Source organism: Myotis yumanensis, unplaced genomic scaffold, assembly GCF_028538775.1.
Source record: "Myotis yumanensis isolate MYYU_CA2020_CCGP unplaced genomic scaffold, mMyoYum1.0.hap1 SCAF_12, whole genome shotgun sequence".
NCBI lineage: Eukaryota > Metazoa > Chordata > Mammalia > Chiroptera > Vespertilionidae > Myotis > Myotis yumanensis.
In genome coordinates, this window is record NW_027223763.1 from 60,068,322 (window position 1) to 60,085,879 (window position 17,558).

At 42.7% G+C, this 17,558-nt stretch overlaps 1 protein-coding gene across 12 annotated transcripts in view; it reads right to left on the bottom strand.

Annotated features, from left to right (window-relative positions):
- SLC24A2 (solute carrier family 24 member 2) overlaps nucleotides 1-17,558 on the bottom strand; it is a 227,382-nt gene that overhangs the window by 57,636 nt on the left and 152,188 nt on the right. For 8 of the 12 annotated variants that reach the window (XM_070431745.1, XM_070431743.1, XM_070431742.1 and 5 more), the window contains one exon: nucleotides 6,734-6,784. The exons of the other annotated variants lie outside the window; for them this stretch is intronic. In XM_070431745.1, the coding sequence (XP_070287846.1) occupies nucleotides 6,734-6,784 (51 nt within the window). The remainder of the gene's footprint in view (nucleotides 1-6,733; nucleotides 6,785-17,558) is intronic. 12 annotated transcript variants of the gene reach the window in all.

Sequence of the window (17,558 nt, forward strand, 5' to 3'; positions counted from 1 at the left end):
TATCCATAGCCCTGACCTCTCTCCCAAGCTCCAGACTCTATATCCACTCCTTTTTCCACATCTCCATTTGGGTATCTCATAGGTATCTCAAGCTTAACACAAGCTCTCAATATCCCTCACAGAGTCTTCCCCATCAACATATAGTTATACAAAAGTGTTATTTCTCTTTTGTGGAGACACTGCATGTTGCTTATCTATTATCTATTCCCTTTTCATTTCCTAATGACATAATACTTAAGTTATTGGGACAGCAAATAATCCAATGTAACAAACTACATTTTCAAGCTTCCTTGAAATTAGGTGTAGTCATGGAACTGAGATTTGGTCAATTTTACTGGGAGGATCTAAAGCAGTGGTTCTCAACTGTCTGGCCCTTTAAATACATTTCCTCATGTTGTGACCCAACCATAAAATTGTTTTCGTTGCTACTTCATAACTGTAATGTTGTTACTGTTATGAATCATAATGTAAATATCTGATATGCAGGATGGTCTTAGGTGACCCCTGTGAAAGGGTCGTTTGACAGGCAAAGGGGTCTCGACCCCAAGTTGAGAACCACTGATCTAAAAGGAGGGCCCCTTAAAAATAAGTCAAACCAGCTGGGGAAAATCACTTTGGCTAGTCCTCCTTCCAGGAATGCAAATGTGATGGCTGGAGCTATTCCACCAGCCATCTTGGACCATGAGGTGACCTTGAGGTTGAAAGTCAAATACAAGGATGGTGAAGCAGATGGATGGAAGGAGCCTGGGTCTTGGCTTATTGTGGAGCCTCCACCTCTGCCATGTATAGCCTGCCTCTGGGCTTCTTTTACTTGAGAGAGAAATAAACTTCTATTTGACTTAAGCCACTTTAAAAAAAATATATATATATACTTCATTAATTTTTTTACAGAGAGGAAGGGAGAGGGATAGAGAGTTAGAAGCATCGATGAGAGAGAAACATCGATCAGCTGCCTCCTGCACGCCCCCTACTGGGGATGTGCCTGCAACCAAGGTACATGCCCTTGACCGGAATCGAACCTGGGACCCTTCAGTCCACAGGCTGACGCTCTATCCACTGAGCCAAACCGGTTAGGGCTTAAGCCACTTTTAATCTGTATTTTATGCTATATATAGCTGAACCTATCCTACCTAATAGATCAGTGTATATGACAAAATCTCATCCATTCAAGCACGGATTAAAACATGTGAAAGCCACAGATAACTGTTTTAGGACTACATTTTCAGAGAAAACATCTTGAGCAATAAAAAACACTGTTACATGGTATTCCAAACTTCAATTTTTCTTTGAAAAAGTACTGGACTATTTCACTGCAATTAAGAATATCAAATGACTGGCTAGACTAGGTGACTTGAAAATGCTTTTGCTTCTTTGTGATAATGGGGTTTCTCAAAACTCAGCCTAATTTAGGACCCCATGATTCATTCGTGTAAGACTATTAGTTTCTCAGTTTGGTAAAGGGGCTGTTGGTTTCCATGAAACAGAAGTGCTAATTTCATTAAGGGAAAGATCATTATAATTTTTGCCTCTGATATTACAACTTTTTATATTTTTCTTTTTCTTTTACAAATGAACAAAAATGAACTTTTTTAAATAGTGGAGAAATTATTTTTCTGGAATGGCTTCTATTAAGTGTCAGTAAGTTTAGGCTAATGCATCGCAAGCAGCTTTCCCCCATACATCACTTCTTTACTAGTCAGGATTTCTGTTTATCTCCCTACCTATATGTTTTTATGAACATTTATCTTCAAAGAACAAACATTAATGGTTCTTTATAATGCCATTGGTGAAAAGGTCTCTTCTTTTAATTTATCTTGTTCTACTGCATAAGTTTGTTGTCTTTCCAACTAGCTTTTTATATTTCCATCTAGAGTAATTTTAGTAAGGGAGCCAAGTTCAATGTACTGAGAATTGTCCAGCGTGACAATGGTATGACATCCGTGTATCTGCAGATGGGCTATTAACTTTAGGTAAAATTGGAGATTGCTCTTCTAAGAACAGGGAGTATCGCCCCATGAGGAGATAGGAGGATGGCTGCTCAGGTAGAGGGATCTGAGGTCACCAAAAGACTATTTCTGGAGTAATTGGTTTGCATCTCTGGAAACACCTTGCTGCAGAAGGAAAATATAGTCCTTGGCAGGAGTGATGCTCACTAATCCAGCAAGTCTAACACAATGTCTCGTACAGGGCATGTGCTCAGTTACTATTAAGTGAGCACATTAGTATCAGGTGGCTGGTGGGGTAGTTGCCATCTTGGGATGAAATTAACCCAAGACTTTTATATCCATAGCCCTGACCTCTCTCCCAAGCTCCAGACTCTATATCCACTCCTTTTTCCACATCTCCATTTGGGTATCTCATAGGTATCTGGGTCTTGGGTTATTGTGGAGCCTCCACCTCTGCCATGTATAGCCTGCCTCTGGGCCTCTTTTACTTGAGAGAGAAATAAACTTCTATTTGACTTAAGCCACTTTAAAAATATATATATATTTTATTGATTTTTTTACAGAGAGGAAGGTAGAGGGATAGAAGAAAATATAACTTTTTTATATCCATATCTGAGGCAGTGGAGATGCCTTCTGCTGAGCTCCCCCAGTACCTCGGGTCTGTGCATCTCACTACTCACCTCTCTGTCTGTGTCCCCCATTAGGGTGCGAGTTCTTTAGGGGGAGGGCTGCATTTAATTTCCAAAGGCCCTGTGCCCAGTCTAGTGCCTGGGACATACTGTGTTGTCGGACATGGCACTAACCATGCATTAGGGAATGAATGAATGAATGAATGAATGAATACAATTCTGATTGGCTTGGGGTGGGAGAGGCGGTTGGGTGTGGTCCAGTGAGCTGCTGCAGTTTAGGTTTTAGGAAGGAACGGAAAGTGCCCTAAAGGGCAAGAACAAATTTTGCAAAAATGTCATAATTTTATTCAGTGCCTAAGAGTGAGTATATTGTTTTTATTAAAATAAACTTTTTATGGTGAAGTGTTCAAGTAAGGGTTTATGTTTTATTCAATAGCTCCTTGTTCATTCCATGATGTCCTTAGTTTGTGGTTCAAACCTTTCCCTTCATGTGGTTTTCCTTCAAGATTTTTTTCCTACTCCCTATACTGCCACCAATCTAACCTGTCCTCACTCCACCTTGTACAGCTAACCACAGGGGGTCCGGGAGGGCAGGGCTGGGTCAACCCAGTCCTGAGTTCAGGTCCTACATCACGACTTACCACCTCTGAGTTCCAGAGCAAATTATACTTTGCTTCTCTGAGTTTTAGTTTCCTCATCTTAATAAAATACTTATTTGAGCTTTGGTTTTCTCATCTTCAATGAAATCTACCTTGTGGGATCATTATAAGGATTAAATGACATAAAGGCCACAGCACTGTACCTGGCAGGTGGGAGGCACCCAGGAAAGGTGGGTGTGCCCCCATCCTTTTATCCCTCTCTGCCTGGAAGGTCAGAGCTTACCACTCGTCCTTCCCCAATTAACTCGTATCTACTGATTGTTTGAGGCCCAGTTGAAAGATCACTTTCTCCACAAAATCTTCTCCCCAGTTGAAAGCAATCTTTCTTCCTCCCATAGTGTGTCATCTTCTTCTGAATATCTATGGTATTTAACCACTTTCTTCCTGGTGGCTAAGTGATTGCTGTGTTTTATCTCTTCGCCTGTCTACAAGTCCCATGAGGGTCACCTGCCTACCTTTTAATCCTGTGTTTCCCCAAAGGACCCAGCAGAGTAACCTGCATACAGTAGGTGCTAAAATAATGAACTGAATATGTGCAGAACAGTTTTCTATATTTAGGACCTCATCACTCAATTTCCCTTAGGGTGAGGTGGCATATATAAATCCACTTGAGTGGGAAAAAACCCTCAGGCCTCATTGCCAGTAGCTGACATCATCCAACATCCAGAGAATTCCCTGAAAATAGTTACAAATAATGACTAGTCCCATGGGCATTTACGATAAAGCTCTGCTCAAGGGGTAGTCACATTCTAAGATTCTAAGATTGTGAAAAGAAATGCTTAAACAGAGGTGGGTATTTCCTGAAGGCTGGCTAGTCCACTGATACCCCAAACATCTTCATCTTCATTACACTTCCTTACATTGTACAACATGGAAGTGACATCAACCCCAATTATTATTATTTGTACTGGCCGGGAGAGGCCCCTAGAGTCTGCAGGAATCCCGCATGGCAGTTGCCAGGTCCGAGGTTACTGAGCTAGTTCTGAGTATTTTAGATGGGATCCCAGAATCAGGTGTAAGCCTGGCTTGTCACGGAGGCAGCTGCCAGAGGGTGTGGTTTGAAGTGTCTAGAGGGAGACCTCCTGTTCCAAGCCTTCTTTCTAGGAGTGCCCGAGGGGGACTGCGGCATGTTCAGAAGACTCATCTTTCAGAGGTTCCCATTCCAGGGCAAAGAGAACACCTTCACCGGCATTTCCAAAGCAGTCTACACCAGGCTTCCTGGAAAAATGGGCTCTATAGCCAACGACGTCTGCGAAGTACTGCAAACTCCGTTCCTTTTGACAATGCGTTCTGGGCTGCAGTGCACGGTACCACTGAGGCTCCGACTCCCCTGGTGAGGAACCTATTTAACTTAGAAGCTCTCCCACTTACTTAACTATGAAATCAATCTTGCTTTCTTGTTGTTTTTTCTGGGTTGTTACAAGATTCCTATTGAAATCATATGAAACTAGTATTTCATAGAGCACACTTTAAAGATGCTGCCTTCATTACTATTAGCTATCTCTGTGATGGGAATAAGTGTTCAGCTAAGAACAGCACACAAAGGGACATGCATGAAGGGAGAGGAAAGTCAAGAGAAGAATAAGAAGTGTTTGAGGCGACCCTTGAGGCCCCCGAACACAATGTCACAGTCGTGTCACGGTCCGGGCCAGGGCCAGCCAGGGCCATCACTGCAGACATTACTTTGACTTTGTTTCCCTGCCCAGAAAGCCCAGCCAGTAGCAAGGGCAGTCATCAGACTGGAAGTAGCCGTTTTGCATCTTCATGTGATCTGGTGTAGGGAGGAAGAGAAAGGGACGCTTGGGCAGCAACCCTTGTTCAAATGGATGTGGAAAGAAGGAGGAAACCAGGTAAGAGAGAAATGGGGCAACGGAGGCAACAGGGAGGCAGAAGCTCTGGCCATGGGAACCTAAGGGTGGAAGGCAAAGGACAGGAGGGAGTAGGAAGTGAAGGGTCGTGACAGGTCAGGTAGGAACTAACAAACCTACCTGCCACCTGAGCCACGAAACCGAGGCTTTGGGCTGGGGAGACGCGGGAGAGCGACCAAATGATAAAGTCAGCGAGTCCCAGCTCTGGCTTCTCAAGCCAATCCCACTAAGAGCCAAGGTGGGCTGAAGACATGGAATAGAAAGAGCTGGGACAGGTGCTTGCCTTTAAGGTTTGGGTTGTCTTTCTTGCCGCTCAGTGGTAGGACACTTATTCCCATAGGTAGTTCCTGCTGTTGGGGCCCTCACTGCCCCAAGGGTCTGCATTTCCCCAAGTTTGGGGAGAGCCCTGGGATGACTACAAGAGGGCCCAGGCTGAGACCCCAACCCTGCTGCTTTAGGAAACATCACAGTGGTTCTAAAAGCACAGGGATAGCAGGAAAGGACCCGTGGGTAGTGCAGAAGCCAGAGCGGGGAGGGGCTGACAGGAGCTTCCTCTTGCTGTCTGATGTTCTGCTTCTGGCATGCAGAGCCACTGGGAGATCTATGGCAAGCTAAGGCAACTTCGAAATGCTAGAGGCTGAAAACAAGATATGCAACCCATTTGGGAGTATCTCTCACATTGAAGGATAAAAATAGCTGATTCCCCTTCTAGGGGTACCTTTGATATCTTGTCAATATCAGTGTAAAAGTCATGTAAAAACCCCAAATGTTTTTATAACTTACATGCATTGTTTATTATTCAGTGAGATGAGGGAGAGGGCAATAGGACAAGTCCCTTTATAAGAATGCAAACTTTCCAAATTGCTGTTCCATGGTGAACTAATCCCAGAACAATGATCAACTGGGACAAAGCGGTGCCCTGGGATAGTGCCTGGAATTGATTAGTAAATACATTTAAAAATAAATCACTGTCAGACTCCATTTGCCCCAGGGAAATGGTTAAAATGATATGCCCGAGCTCTTAGTGGGTGAATCTCAACATGTACAAATCTACCAGCTGGATTGCTGACCCTGGTCTCTCAGAGTAATGACTTTGCTGAGTCAGCAGGAACTGTGGGAGCTGAGGACATGAGCCGACAGCAACCCCGAATCAGAAACGGGTCTCTAGCTGGTTTGGGGTCCAGGAGTTACTGTAGGTCGCTTATTCCTTTGTGTAAATCAGAATATCACCAGGACATAAACCCCTCTCTGAAATGAAGGGCACACTGTAAGAGGAGCGTTGGCTGGACGTGTTTCTCTACATTGTCGTGAGCGTGTGGAGGAAGCAATGCTGACACAATGGGTGTGTGGCTGTGTTTACGCTGCCGACACCATTTCTCTGAGTGGGTTACACAATCACAATGGGTTGGACCTTTTGAATGGAATAACATGATTACCCATGGTATTGCACATCTCCAATTCCAAATGAACACGATGGCAAAAACTAGACGAAAACGCAGAAAGAAAAATAACTCACACAACGTCACGGAAGTCATGCAAAGAGGAAGAAAATGACTTTTAAAAAAATGGGCAAGCAACAGACACTAGAAATAAAAGAAAGCCAAAGCATACAATTCTAAAATGATTCTTACCTTCTTCAGTCATTGTGTCATAATATTTTAGTTTTCCATATGATCCAAGTTCTACAACATCACAGTAAAAGACACAAAGATAAGGAACGAGCTGTAATGCAAGAACTTTGTTTTTACACATTCTTAATTAATCAGATTCAGAGTTACTGTCAAACTCCTCAATCGTAACTATATAGAGATGTGCAAACACGGCCATGTGGCAGACAGTTTTCACGCCCATCTTCAGAAATCACTGAAAACATACTATTCCACTGCGGGTAGGATGTCTGCATTACAGAATAGGGCACAGTGATTTTCACATCTGATGAAACAAAATACTCAGCAAAGGTAACCCCACACCAGGTCGACCCTAGCCCGATAATTTTTATAGAGGTGACACTCCACGAGAGAGGCTGAATGAGAACAAGGTCCGGGCCCACGGAGGCCTTGCCGTGGGGGCAGCAGTCCCAGAAGTTCATGTCACAGTCCTGCTGCAACAGAACAACTTCCTAGAGACTGAGGAAGGCTACCTGGGAAAACCAAAACTGAAAAACCAGACTCTAAACTTCCCTTTACATTCTCGTCTAGCATTTTAGATAGAAAACACGGAATACTAATGGTGCAGCATACTGGGAGGAGCTGTGAAAAGCGCAGAGTGCTCTGGGAGGAAGAGAGAAGCGTATTTCCAGGGAAGACCACCTGGCTCAGACAGGTGACAGAGCTGCCACAGCTCCCAGACCAAGGCATCGCCCGCTGCTGGTGGACTGCAGGCGGCAAGAGGTGACCTGCAGCCTCTGTGTGCAGATCACCAAAGGCCTGGCTGTGATGGAAACCACTGGCAGAAAGCCAGCTGTTCTGAGTCAGCTGGTGGGAGTGGCAGCTTGGGTGGGGGAAGAGATGGGGATGTGTCATTTCTTTCTTCTTTCTTTTTTCTTTTTTTTTTTTTACTTGTTCTAAAATAGAAACTTTATCTGAAAATTCCAGATTTCTAAAGCAACATTGTAAGCAGGTAAAAAAATAAAATTTTTCTTGTTGTGACAACACTCTCTCAATACACTTCAAGCAATTAATTAGACTCAAGAGATATCCCTGTGGTTCTGCAGAAAGCTTCCATGGCTCATTAACTTGGGCCGCCATGGAAAACCCACATATGAATCATCTAGTAATGGATGGGTTTTGTATTTGAGATGAAAGCTCCAGCTTAAAACACAATAATATTCTTCTAGTTTATATTTATATTAGACATTCTTTATAAATCCTTTTGCCACGTGCCTAAAATTTTACCTAATGCTGTTTTAACACACCAATACGAAATTATGCTTTTGGGAGAAAAATCACCTCATCTTTATGTTTCTACAAAAAGCAGCCTATTCTGGATTTTGTAAGATGCATGACAAAGGATGCAAATGCTTCAATAAAAAATTGAATTTTGTGTAAATAACAAGGAAGTTTTTTAATGTCTTCTGGGGATTGCCTTCAGTGAAATGTACACTTTTTTTGGATTTTAAAAACAGCAGTCTGTTACATGCATGACATTGGACAAGTTTGGAATTGGTAAATGATCTAAATAGCTTCATAAATATTAAACATGCTCATAATGGCTTTACACACAGTGTGTGTGTGTGTGTGTGTGTGTGTGTGTGTGTATGTGTGTGTGGTCTTGCAGTAAGTGGATGGATTATATCAGCCAACTAATTTTTTAACCTCTACTCCTTCCCTGAGGTAAAACAGTAGAATAAGCAGCTGGCATAATCTATTATTTGCTCAGGAAACAGAATGTGGGCGGCTCTGTGTTTGCAAAATCTGGCGTAGAGCATATCCTACAGTGAAGACGCACTGTTGCATTTTATGAACCTTTTTCGATGCAACCTCTGTACTCACACAACTGTGTCCAAACTGTCACACATCCGCTTGAGGCAGAAATGATTATGCTTTGCCTAGTCTCCTGTGGAACCAGGTATAAATCAATACAATTGTATTCTTTAATTATTTTACTTTTGTGTCGTCGAAAGTGGAACTGTTTGTGCCTGGCATCGCTCACACATTCTTAATGCTGTGACAATGTCTAGGTTGTTTCTGAGTTGCTTCCTTGGATGGTGAATGGGACAGAGGGACAAGAACTGAAAAGAACATATCAAAATGGGCTAAAAATGGTGGAAGAGAAGGAATCAGAGTAGTGAAAAGCTGAATAACCATAGGCGACATAGCAACGCAAAGCACAGTGAGGAAGGAGGGCAAGGGGGCAATACCTGCCCAGGTGAAGGGAACTGTGTTTGTTGCCCATGAAGGAGAAGGCAGAGAAGAGTGTGAAGAGAACCAGCCCGCTAGAACGGGGTCTTTCACACTGACAGCAATGGGATGGTGAGACGGTGAACTCAGCGCTCCGTGTTCTCAAGGGGACAGGGGAGTATCTCCAAGAGCCCAGACGCTCTCCCCTGAACCAGGGCTTTAGGGGGTACAGGCAGAGAGGTGTGACAGGCGACTAGGATGAACGCAACATACACATGTCAGTCAGAGCACACGGTGCACTTACGGCCTATGGACACCTCGTGGAAAGTGGTCTCAGACACTGTGACCTCCAGTCAGCACACTCCCCGTGGAGAATAACCAAGGCACCTGTAGCATCACTAGATTAGGGTTCAAACTGGTCCTAATCCAAGCTGAGTTTCTTTGGGATCGGAGGGAGGAAGTGAGGGAGTTCAAGAGAGTGCCGTTGAATACTACCTAGCAACGCCTATTATATCAACTAAGAGGCAGCCAGGATGAGAAGAGGGATGAATCACCGGGCAGTTTCTCCTGGGTACCACTTGGTGCCTCTTCTCTATAACATTTCTCTAAGAAGGCCACACAGCCTAAGAAAACATTCCAGAACCCAGTGGTTTGGGATGAGCTGTAAGCTGATCATGAATGCTGCCTCTCATGGCGACCGCACTTGCTTCTATGCCATTTGGACAGCCCGGGGGCCACAGGCATCCAAGCTCCCAGATCTCTAAGAAGGGTGGAACCTTTGTCATTCCTCAGTCCACTTCCTTCCAGGTATTGTCAGCAATATCACTACCTGGCTTTAAGATCCCTTTGAGTTCTTGTCCATACTTCATAGTTGATGAGTCAAGGGAAGGGTTTTGTCTTTAGTCTCAAAGAATCTGTGAGTAAGAACTAGTTTTGTTGGCTCCTAATTTTCCTTTCTGAATGAGAGTCTGGACACAGATTCCTCCTTCCAACACTGACTTTCTCACTTTTGAGGTCTATTGCATTCTCAACCTCTTTTCAGCAAATCTCCTAGATAGGAGTAGCAGAAAAATAACTTCTCATATTTCAGGCCTCAAAATTCTGACAGAAAAACCACACACACACAACACAAAACAGAATCAATAGAAGCATTATGCTTTCCATTTAAGTAGAATGGAAAGTAGATGTAGAGAAATCAATGAAAATAAGTATTTATTACTTAAGTGGCTGATGGAGAAAAATATGATTAACTTGTATTGTTGTTTTTTTAAATAAAAGAATTGCTTTATTTTTGGTATTGGTTTGAACTGAACGTGAATACCTAAAAATTAAGACTTTCTCAGTGCAGACAGTAGCTGCTTGGTAATGACTAATACCTATCGAAGAAGTTTGTATAGCTACTAGATTGTATCACAACCATGGGAGGATTATTTTCAGTAGTGAGTGGAAGTTAAAAATATGGACTCTGAAGCCAAGGTGTACTTTTGAACCCCAAATCTGCTACTTATTAGCTGTGTGACTTTGAGCAAATTGGTTTGACCTTTCTGAGCCTCCAGGTCTTCAGCTATAAAGAGGCATAATTGTATGTACCCCTGAAAGTCGTGGTGGAGAGTAGATGAGATAATGACACCCACCAAACAGTCGATAATGGGCAGCTTTTTTATTGTAAGCACCACCAAGAAGAGTAAGGGAGAACCCATGGGCCATGGAGCAGAGCATTTAGACAACTTGGTATTTTACACAGGTTTGATAAAACAAATTCTATACTACTTATAGAGGTTTTAAGTAGATCACTGTTGTTCGGCAACAAAAGATATCTGCCATGTTGGGAAAGATGCTTAAAGGAAATTTCTCCATCAGTCCTGCTCTTCTACTCTCAGGTCTATGGGGAATATTAAACCAAGAGCACAACCAGGGTGGCAGGATGTGACACGTGGACTCTTCATGCACCTGACCGCCACTTATCCAGCGCTGGACCTAGGCACCTTCCCTTCTCATATTTGCACTCAAGCCTGTCTCTCGAACTGCATTGTCCATATTTTGGCGGCAGAGACCCTATTCCTCTCTAGGTCCCTCCCAACAGAACCTAGAACAGTGCTCTCCTCATGTTATGTGCTCCCCTATACTTTTAATGAAGTATACAAATGCACAGTCTCAAATGACAGTGAGGTTTAGGGTGCTTTGGTTTGCTGAACTTCCTTGGAGTTGCTAAAGCCAGGAATACAGACACTGGGTCTGAAGCTTCTTGACTGTTGACACCACATCATCACTATCAAGGTTAAGAGTGCTCCTGAGTGAGACAGACAAGACAGTCAATCCACAGTGTGGCTTTACTGCTGATAAGTTGGGTGATCCTCTCTGAGCCTCAGATCTTTCTTTTGCCAAATGGAGATAAGAGCATTACATATTTATTCTTAAGGCATTTTTTTGATGATCAGGTGAGAGCATGTCTATTAAGCACTTTGCATTGGGGTGCCAAAGACATCATAATAATAAAAGGCCAAGAGGCGTCATGACCAAAACGACCAAACGACCAGTCACCATGAAGTGCATGGAGCACCTCTCGGTCCCTCCCCCATGGCCCACAGGCTCCAATCGCAGCAAGACTGGTGGCTCGGCGGGGCTGTGAGCATGGCGGGGTGGCGGGTAGGTGGGCAGGGCATGCGCGGGTGGGCGGGTCTGCGTGATTTTGCGTGCTGGGCCTCTAGTCCTATATAATAAAGAGCTAATATGCTAATTAGACCGGATGGTGAACGACCTTCAGGAATGACCAGTGGGTGGGGCTGCTAGGGCCAAGCCCCTTGCATGAATTTCGTGCATTGGGCCTCTAGTCTTTAATAATTGGTATCCCTCTTCATTTTCTGCCACAGGCCCAACATGAACATCTAACTCAGTCCGGCGTAGTTAAATCCTATCCAAACTCTAATTATTTCTGTGTGTGGGTACCAATGTCAATGTCTATTTTTGACATGTGCAAGTCAACAAAAACCCCTAGACTTTTTCCCTTAAACGCAAGGAAGACTGTCAAAAGAAGAACTTTTGGTTTAGTGAAAGGCTGCCTGGCTAACTTCTAAAACCATGTTTTGCAGTATTTACATTTTAGCCTTAAGGTGATATTTAAATTTGTGTATATTTTTATTATTGGGTAAAAGTGTTTGTTTTAATGTTTTGTGAATGGGTAGTATGAGAGTTGAGTACTTGTAATTTCCCATCCCACTTCCTACAAACATGGCATTTATATTTGTAGACCTATACATGATTTAAGTTTCTTATAGGCTATCTGTATTAAACATTTTTCACTTGTTTCCTCATGTGAAAAATTTTCAACAAAATAAACATGAATTGTGAGTTAAATATTTTCTAATGCAGCCCAATTTTAAACGTTTTGTTGATTTCATGTCAAAAAATGCATGGGCCACCAAAATTAATTGCTTTCCATTAAAAGGCTTTCTTTGGTCATTATTATTTTATATCAAATGTTCATGCCAAGGCAACTAGAAAGAAACATTAAGAGATTGAGGGTAAGTGAGGGAACAACCACAAATCCTCACTTCTTCCTCAAGTGAGAAGGAAAGGAATATATTAACCTTCAAATTCAAAAATTGCACTCAAAAAAAGCTTTGGAAGTACTGACTCATTGCAGCAGCTCTGCTCAACATTCTGCGGGGGATTGATGTTCATATGTTAAACTTCCCTAAGAGGCTCCTAACTGTGTACACATTCGCCCAGGGACAGCTGTACTCCACATGTGGTAACACATGTATGTCACACTCAAGGTGTCAACAGAGATGATTCTGCCCTACGGAGTTCTTTTCACATCCAGCTCTTCCAAATCTATGCTAATGAGTACGTCTGTTTCTTCTCGTGAGATTAAAATCTCTCACTTGGGCTTTTGGAAGCAAGGCAAGAACTTTGCAAAATGAAAATGAAGGGCTGAACTTGTGGTTAATCATGTATCTATCAGCTATTAAGTTTCAAGTAGGATTTATGAACATATACACCCAGCTACCTCTTAGAAATTTATCACCTGATTTCCATGCTTTCCAAATCTAGCCCTTTCATGAAACAAGTTTCCTGAAAACCCAGACACAGTTGTTTGTTATTGTCTCCTCCACTCTTCGCATGCATTTCCTTGTTTATTTCCATCTGCTCTTATCATTCAAGGCCCCAGCCCCAAGGAAGTATTGATGCAACATCAGTGGTCAAATCAGGAGTCAGTGTGATCATTAGCATCTGGCCCAGTGCCTAGAACACAGTAGGCATTCTGACAAAGCAGCAATGGCCCACAGGCAATAGGTATGCAGAAGAGCAAAGTGGGCTGGGACATTAAAGAAGGGTGGTGATTCTGGAAAATTGGACAGTACTGCCTAAAAAGGAGCCACAGTCACACGGCTCTAGCTTCATGAGCAAATGCAGGCACAGTATTGATAGATCTTCTGTAATTATTTAAGGGAAGCCAGGTATTTGGATTTTTATGTGAAAAATCCTTATTTTTTAAATGTTGGCAACTAATTCCAAATTAAAAAAACACACACTTTGGGTCATATTTGGCTTATCAATTTGTAACCTTTGGTTTAAAACCAGGTTGTTTAATCCAATTTTCTTGTAAATATTAACTGAATGAATGAATGAATAAACAAGTGAGACCAGCTAGCTGTTGGAACTGGGCGGGGTCCTTGACCTTTCCCCAAGAAGGTCAAGGACTCTGGCTCACCTTCTTGTCACCTTCAAAGCTTATCTGGTGTAGGTACCATCTGCTCACTTCTGGCTTTGGAAAGGGCTTAGCCTCATCACCTTGAGCTCCCCTGGGACCATGAAGGTGGAGCCCATGTCAGGCCAATGGAGCTGCTACGATCCCATGACTAATATCCTCCTTAATGCATGTCCTTGCCCAGCTAGTTGTGCCATCAGACAAGTAATTAGAGTGATGCTTGTTTGCTTGTCCTAAATCTTATTTTGGGGAGTAATGGAAGTTGCCCAGTAGGTGTAACTGTTCCCAATTATCTTGTAGGGAAATATCTGGATTATGGAAAATACAGTGGAAGGTTCTGTAAAGTAGGTTAGGATCACAGAGGGAGGTGCCATATAATTATAGGGGAATTATCATCCTCGAACAGTGAACAATAATGTCTGGTCATTACTGTGGATCATCCAGATGGCTCATAATGAAATGCCCAAGTGAGTCCCCAGATACTCTGACTCTTAGAAACTTGTCACCTAATTTGCAGCCTTGCTCCTCTGTGGTGTTGCTTAGCAATATCAATGGTTACTGATTTCTGTCCTGTGAGGAGCTGACTCAGGCCATATTTCACTGTAATTTACATGCTCTGGATGAGTGTGCTGTTCTGCTGCCTTCCTTTTGAGGTGGGTTGGGATAGGGGTGGGGGAGAGTCCAGGATAGAGCAAGCAGGTTTCTGTAAAGGACTTTTTAAAGAAAATAATGAGCAACTAAGCAAGAGAATCAACTCCAAAATGTGGCTAAAAAAAAAAAAAAAGATTTCCTGGGCTTTTATGAGTATCCTTTTAATTATATGATTAAAAACCTCAGTAACAACCTTAAGATAATTTTAACACTGATGCTTTGTCACAATGTTCTCCCCCCACCACCCCCTGCAAGGGGATGGAAGAAAGCAAATGACAGAATAGCATGACAGCACTATCATCTATAGTTTGGAGCCTACAGACCTTCACTTGACAACTGGGACTGTCAGTCACTAGTCATGAGATCATGGGCAAGTTACTCAACCTCTTGACACACAGTGCCCACACACATGTAACATGGGAACAATAATAGTGGCCTTGTAGGGTTGTGGTGAGAATTATAGGTACTTACATAATTGGCACATAATATGCATTGAATATATGGTAGGTATTATTAATGGCTTTAAAGCATCTATTGGTTTTCCTTCAAATAAATCATAGTGTGCCACAGATAGTATTCTTCTCATCTTCACAAAATTGGAGTGAACCTGGGATCAGGAGACCTTATCACCATGATGCCAAATAAGGAGATCTCACAGCACGGCATAAGTTTGGGGGCCAAGAGAGGTGAATTATAATCCAGATTTTACTTACTAGCTGTGTGACTTTGTAGTAAGATACTCAGCCTTAGTTTCCTCATCTGTAAAATGGGGCTAATTCTAGTATTCCCTTACTGTGTTGTTGTAAGGGGCTTTATACAATGCCTGGAACATTGGAAGTCCTCAATATATGTCAGCCATCATTCTATGACTGGGCCAAAGCCCAGTGAGTAATGAGTATCCAGGCTAAAATAAGTCACAACAAGTGACCACCAGGATTAGAACCTTGTTCTAGCATTCTTTGCATACGTTTATTGTGGGAGAAACAGGTTAAAGAAGAATGACAAAATGATGACTCATTATGTTATGCCAAAGAAAATCTATGAATGTCAGTCTATTGTATTATCTGATTTCAGGCCCACGGAGACTGTTGGCATTATTTAAAGAACGTACAAGTCAGGGAAAAAGATAATATGAAGATCCTTAGGTTTTTATTTTCAAAAGGAAAGCTCAAAGGGGATCCTGTTTGGAAAAGTGATGTCTAGTGGTTAAGAGAGTGAGTGCTGGGGTCCAACAAATCTGGATTTGAACCTGACTCCATTTTACTTCCCTTGTGTCCTTGGGAAAATTATCTAACTACTCTAACTTTCAGTGTCTCTGTCTGTAAAATGGTGCCATAGAAGAGGTTATAATATAATCAGGTTATAATATAATAGAATCATGGGATTGATGTGAAAACTGAATGAGCTACTCCATATGAAAAGCTCATCACAGTGTCTGGCACAGAGAAGTATTCAATCAGTGGTAGTTACTCCAGTTGTCATTATTATTGCCTCCATGGCCACGAACTCAGAGTTCAAATGAATATTCAGTAGTTTTTCTGGTATGCCCTAACTGGTTTGGCTCAGTGGATAGAGCGTCGGCCTGCAGATGCAAGGGTCCCAGGTTCGATTCCGGTCAAGGGCATGTACCTTGGTTGCAGGCGCATACCCAGTAGGGGGTGTGCAGGAGGCAGCTGATCGATGTTTCTAACTCTCTATCCCTCTCCCTTCCTCTCTGTAAAAAATCAATGAAATATATTTTTTAAAAAAAGATTGTTTTTTTTAAAAAAATAGTTTTTCTGGTATCTTCTTTTATAGCTGGAGTTTCTAGTGAGAAAATGATATTGTCAAACATGGTGAAAGAATATGATTTGAACGGCAAAGAACATAGACTATCAGATACCATCCATGTAACACTTGGAACTTATTTCTTATTTCAGAAAAATCTGTTCAAGTTCTTCTAATAGCAAGTTTCTAAAACACATTACTAATAATTTTGTGTGTGCATGCTTGTTTGTGTGTGTGTGTGTGTGTAAGGGTTTAGAAAGCTAACATTTTCACTAAATGACATCTAACATCTTGGGTAAATTTTTGCATTTCTGTAAATGGAAAGATCATGTTTACAAAATCAAGCAGAAGATACTTTCTGAGTAAGTTATCAAATCTGGGCTGGGGAACACAAGCATATTTATTGCTAAGTCTTAAAAATGGCAAAATATTTTATTCTCTTCCGCTGCCCCGTAAAAAAAAAGAACTTAGGAGGTGGTGCATACAGGTAGGGCCACCATCTTCTTTCATAGAACTGTGAGCTTGGTTATAGTACACGTGACTAAGATACACAGGGCTGGGCCTAAAGTAAGACTCATGTTTCTATAAGCCACACCCACAACCCGACCTGTCACAAAGCCCTATCAATTCTGCCCCCAAACAGCCTCAACTCTGTCTTTTCCGTGGCATTCTCACTTCCCCTCCTAACTCAGAGGCCCTGCCGAGGCTTCTGCAATAGTCTCATTTGAACTCGTTTCCTCATCTTTCTTCCTGCCTACTGTCTCCCAGCACTTGTCACCAACCTTTCACATTGTTACCAGGGTAAGCCTTTCAAAATGCAAACTGAGAATACAGCTCAAAATCCCACATATACTACCTTTTTGTGTAGGGGATTTTATTAGGTCTCCTAATTTATTTAATCACTTGGAAGCCAGTTTTGAGGTTCCCTCCTGAGCACAGCATTCCTGAATGGCCCTGTCCCTGGTGTAAGTCACTTCCTCCAGTTGTGGGTTGTGTGCTCATCAAGTACCTCCACCTGTTTGCTTTCTGCCCTTTCGGGCAAGGGATCAAGAACTCATTTTGTTAATGCGGGCACCCAGCAGAGCTCCTGGCACGGGCAGGTGATTAAGAGCTGCTGGAATGAACTAAATCTGTATTTAATAGTGCTGTGTGAATCTCCTCAGCCTAGTTGCCTTCCGCACTGAGGCCTATGCTCCCTCCCATTTTAGGGTTCTCACTCTGCAGTATCGAATACAAATACTCTGCCTTCGGTATCCCTGTGGGGAGGGAGCCTGTGAAGGGAACATGGATGCGACCTCAACTCCTGGGATCACCTTCAGTGCTTCTGTGAAGAGAACTGACATCACCCAGTGCCACCAGGAGTGATAGCATGGCAGGGCGGTCCCAGAACCAGAGACACTGGTGCACAGAACGGATGCCATGTGTGCGCTGGCCAGAGAACTTGGATGTTCTCCTGAATCCCACCCTGCAGCCTGGTGGGATTTAATG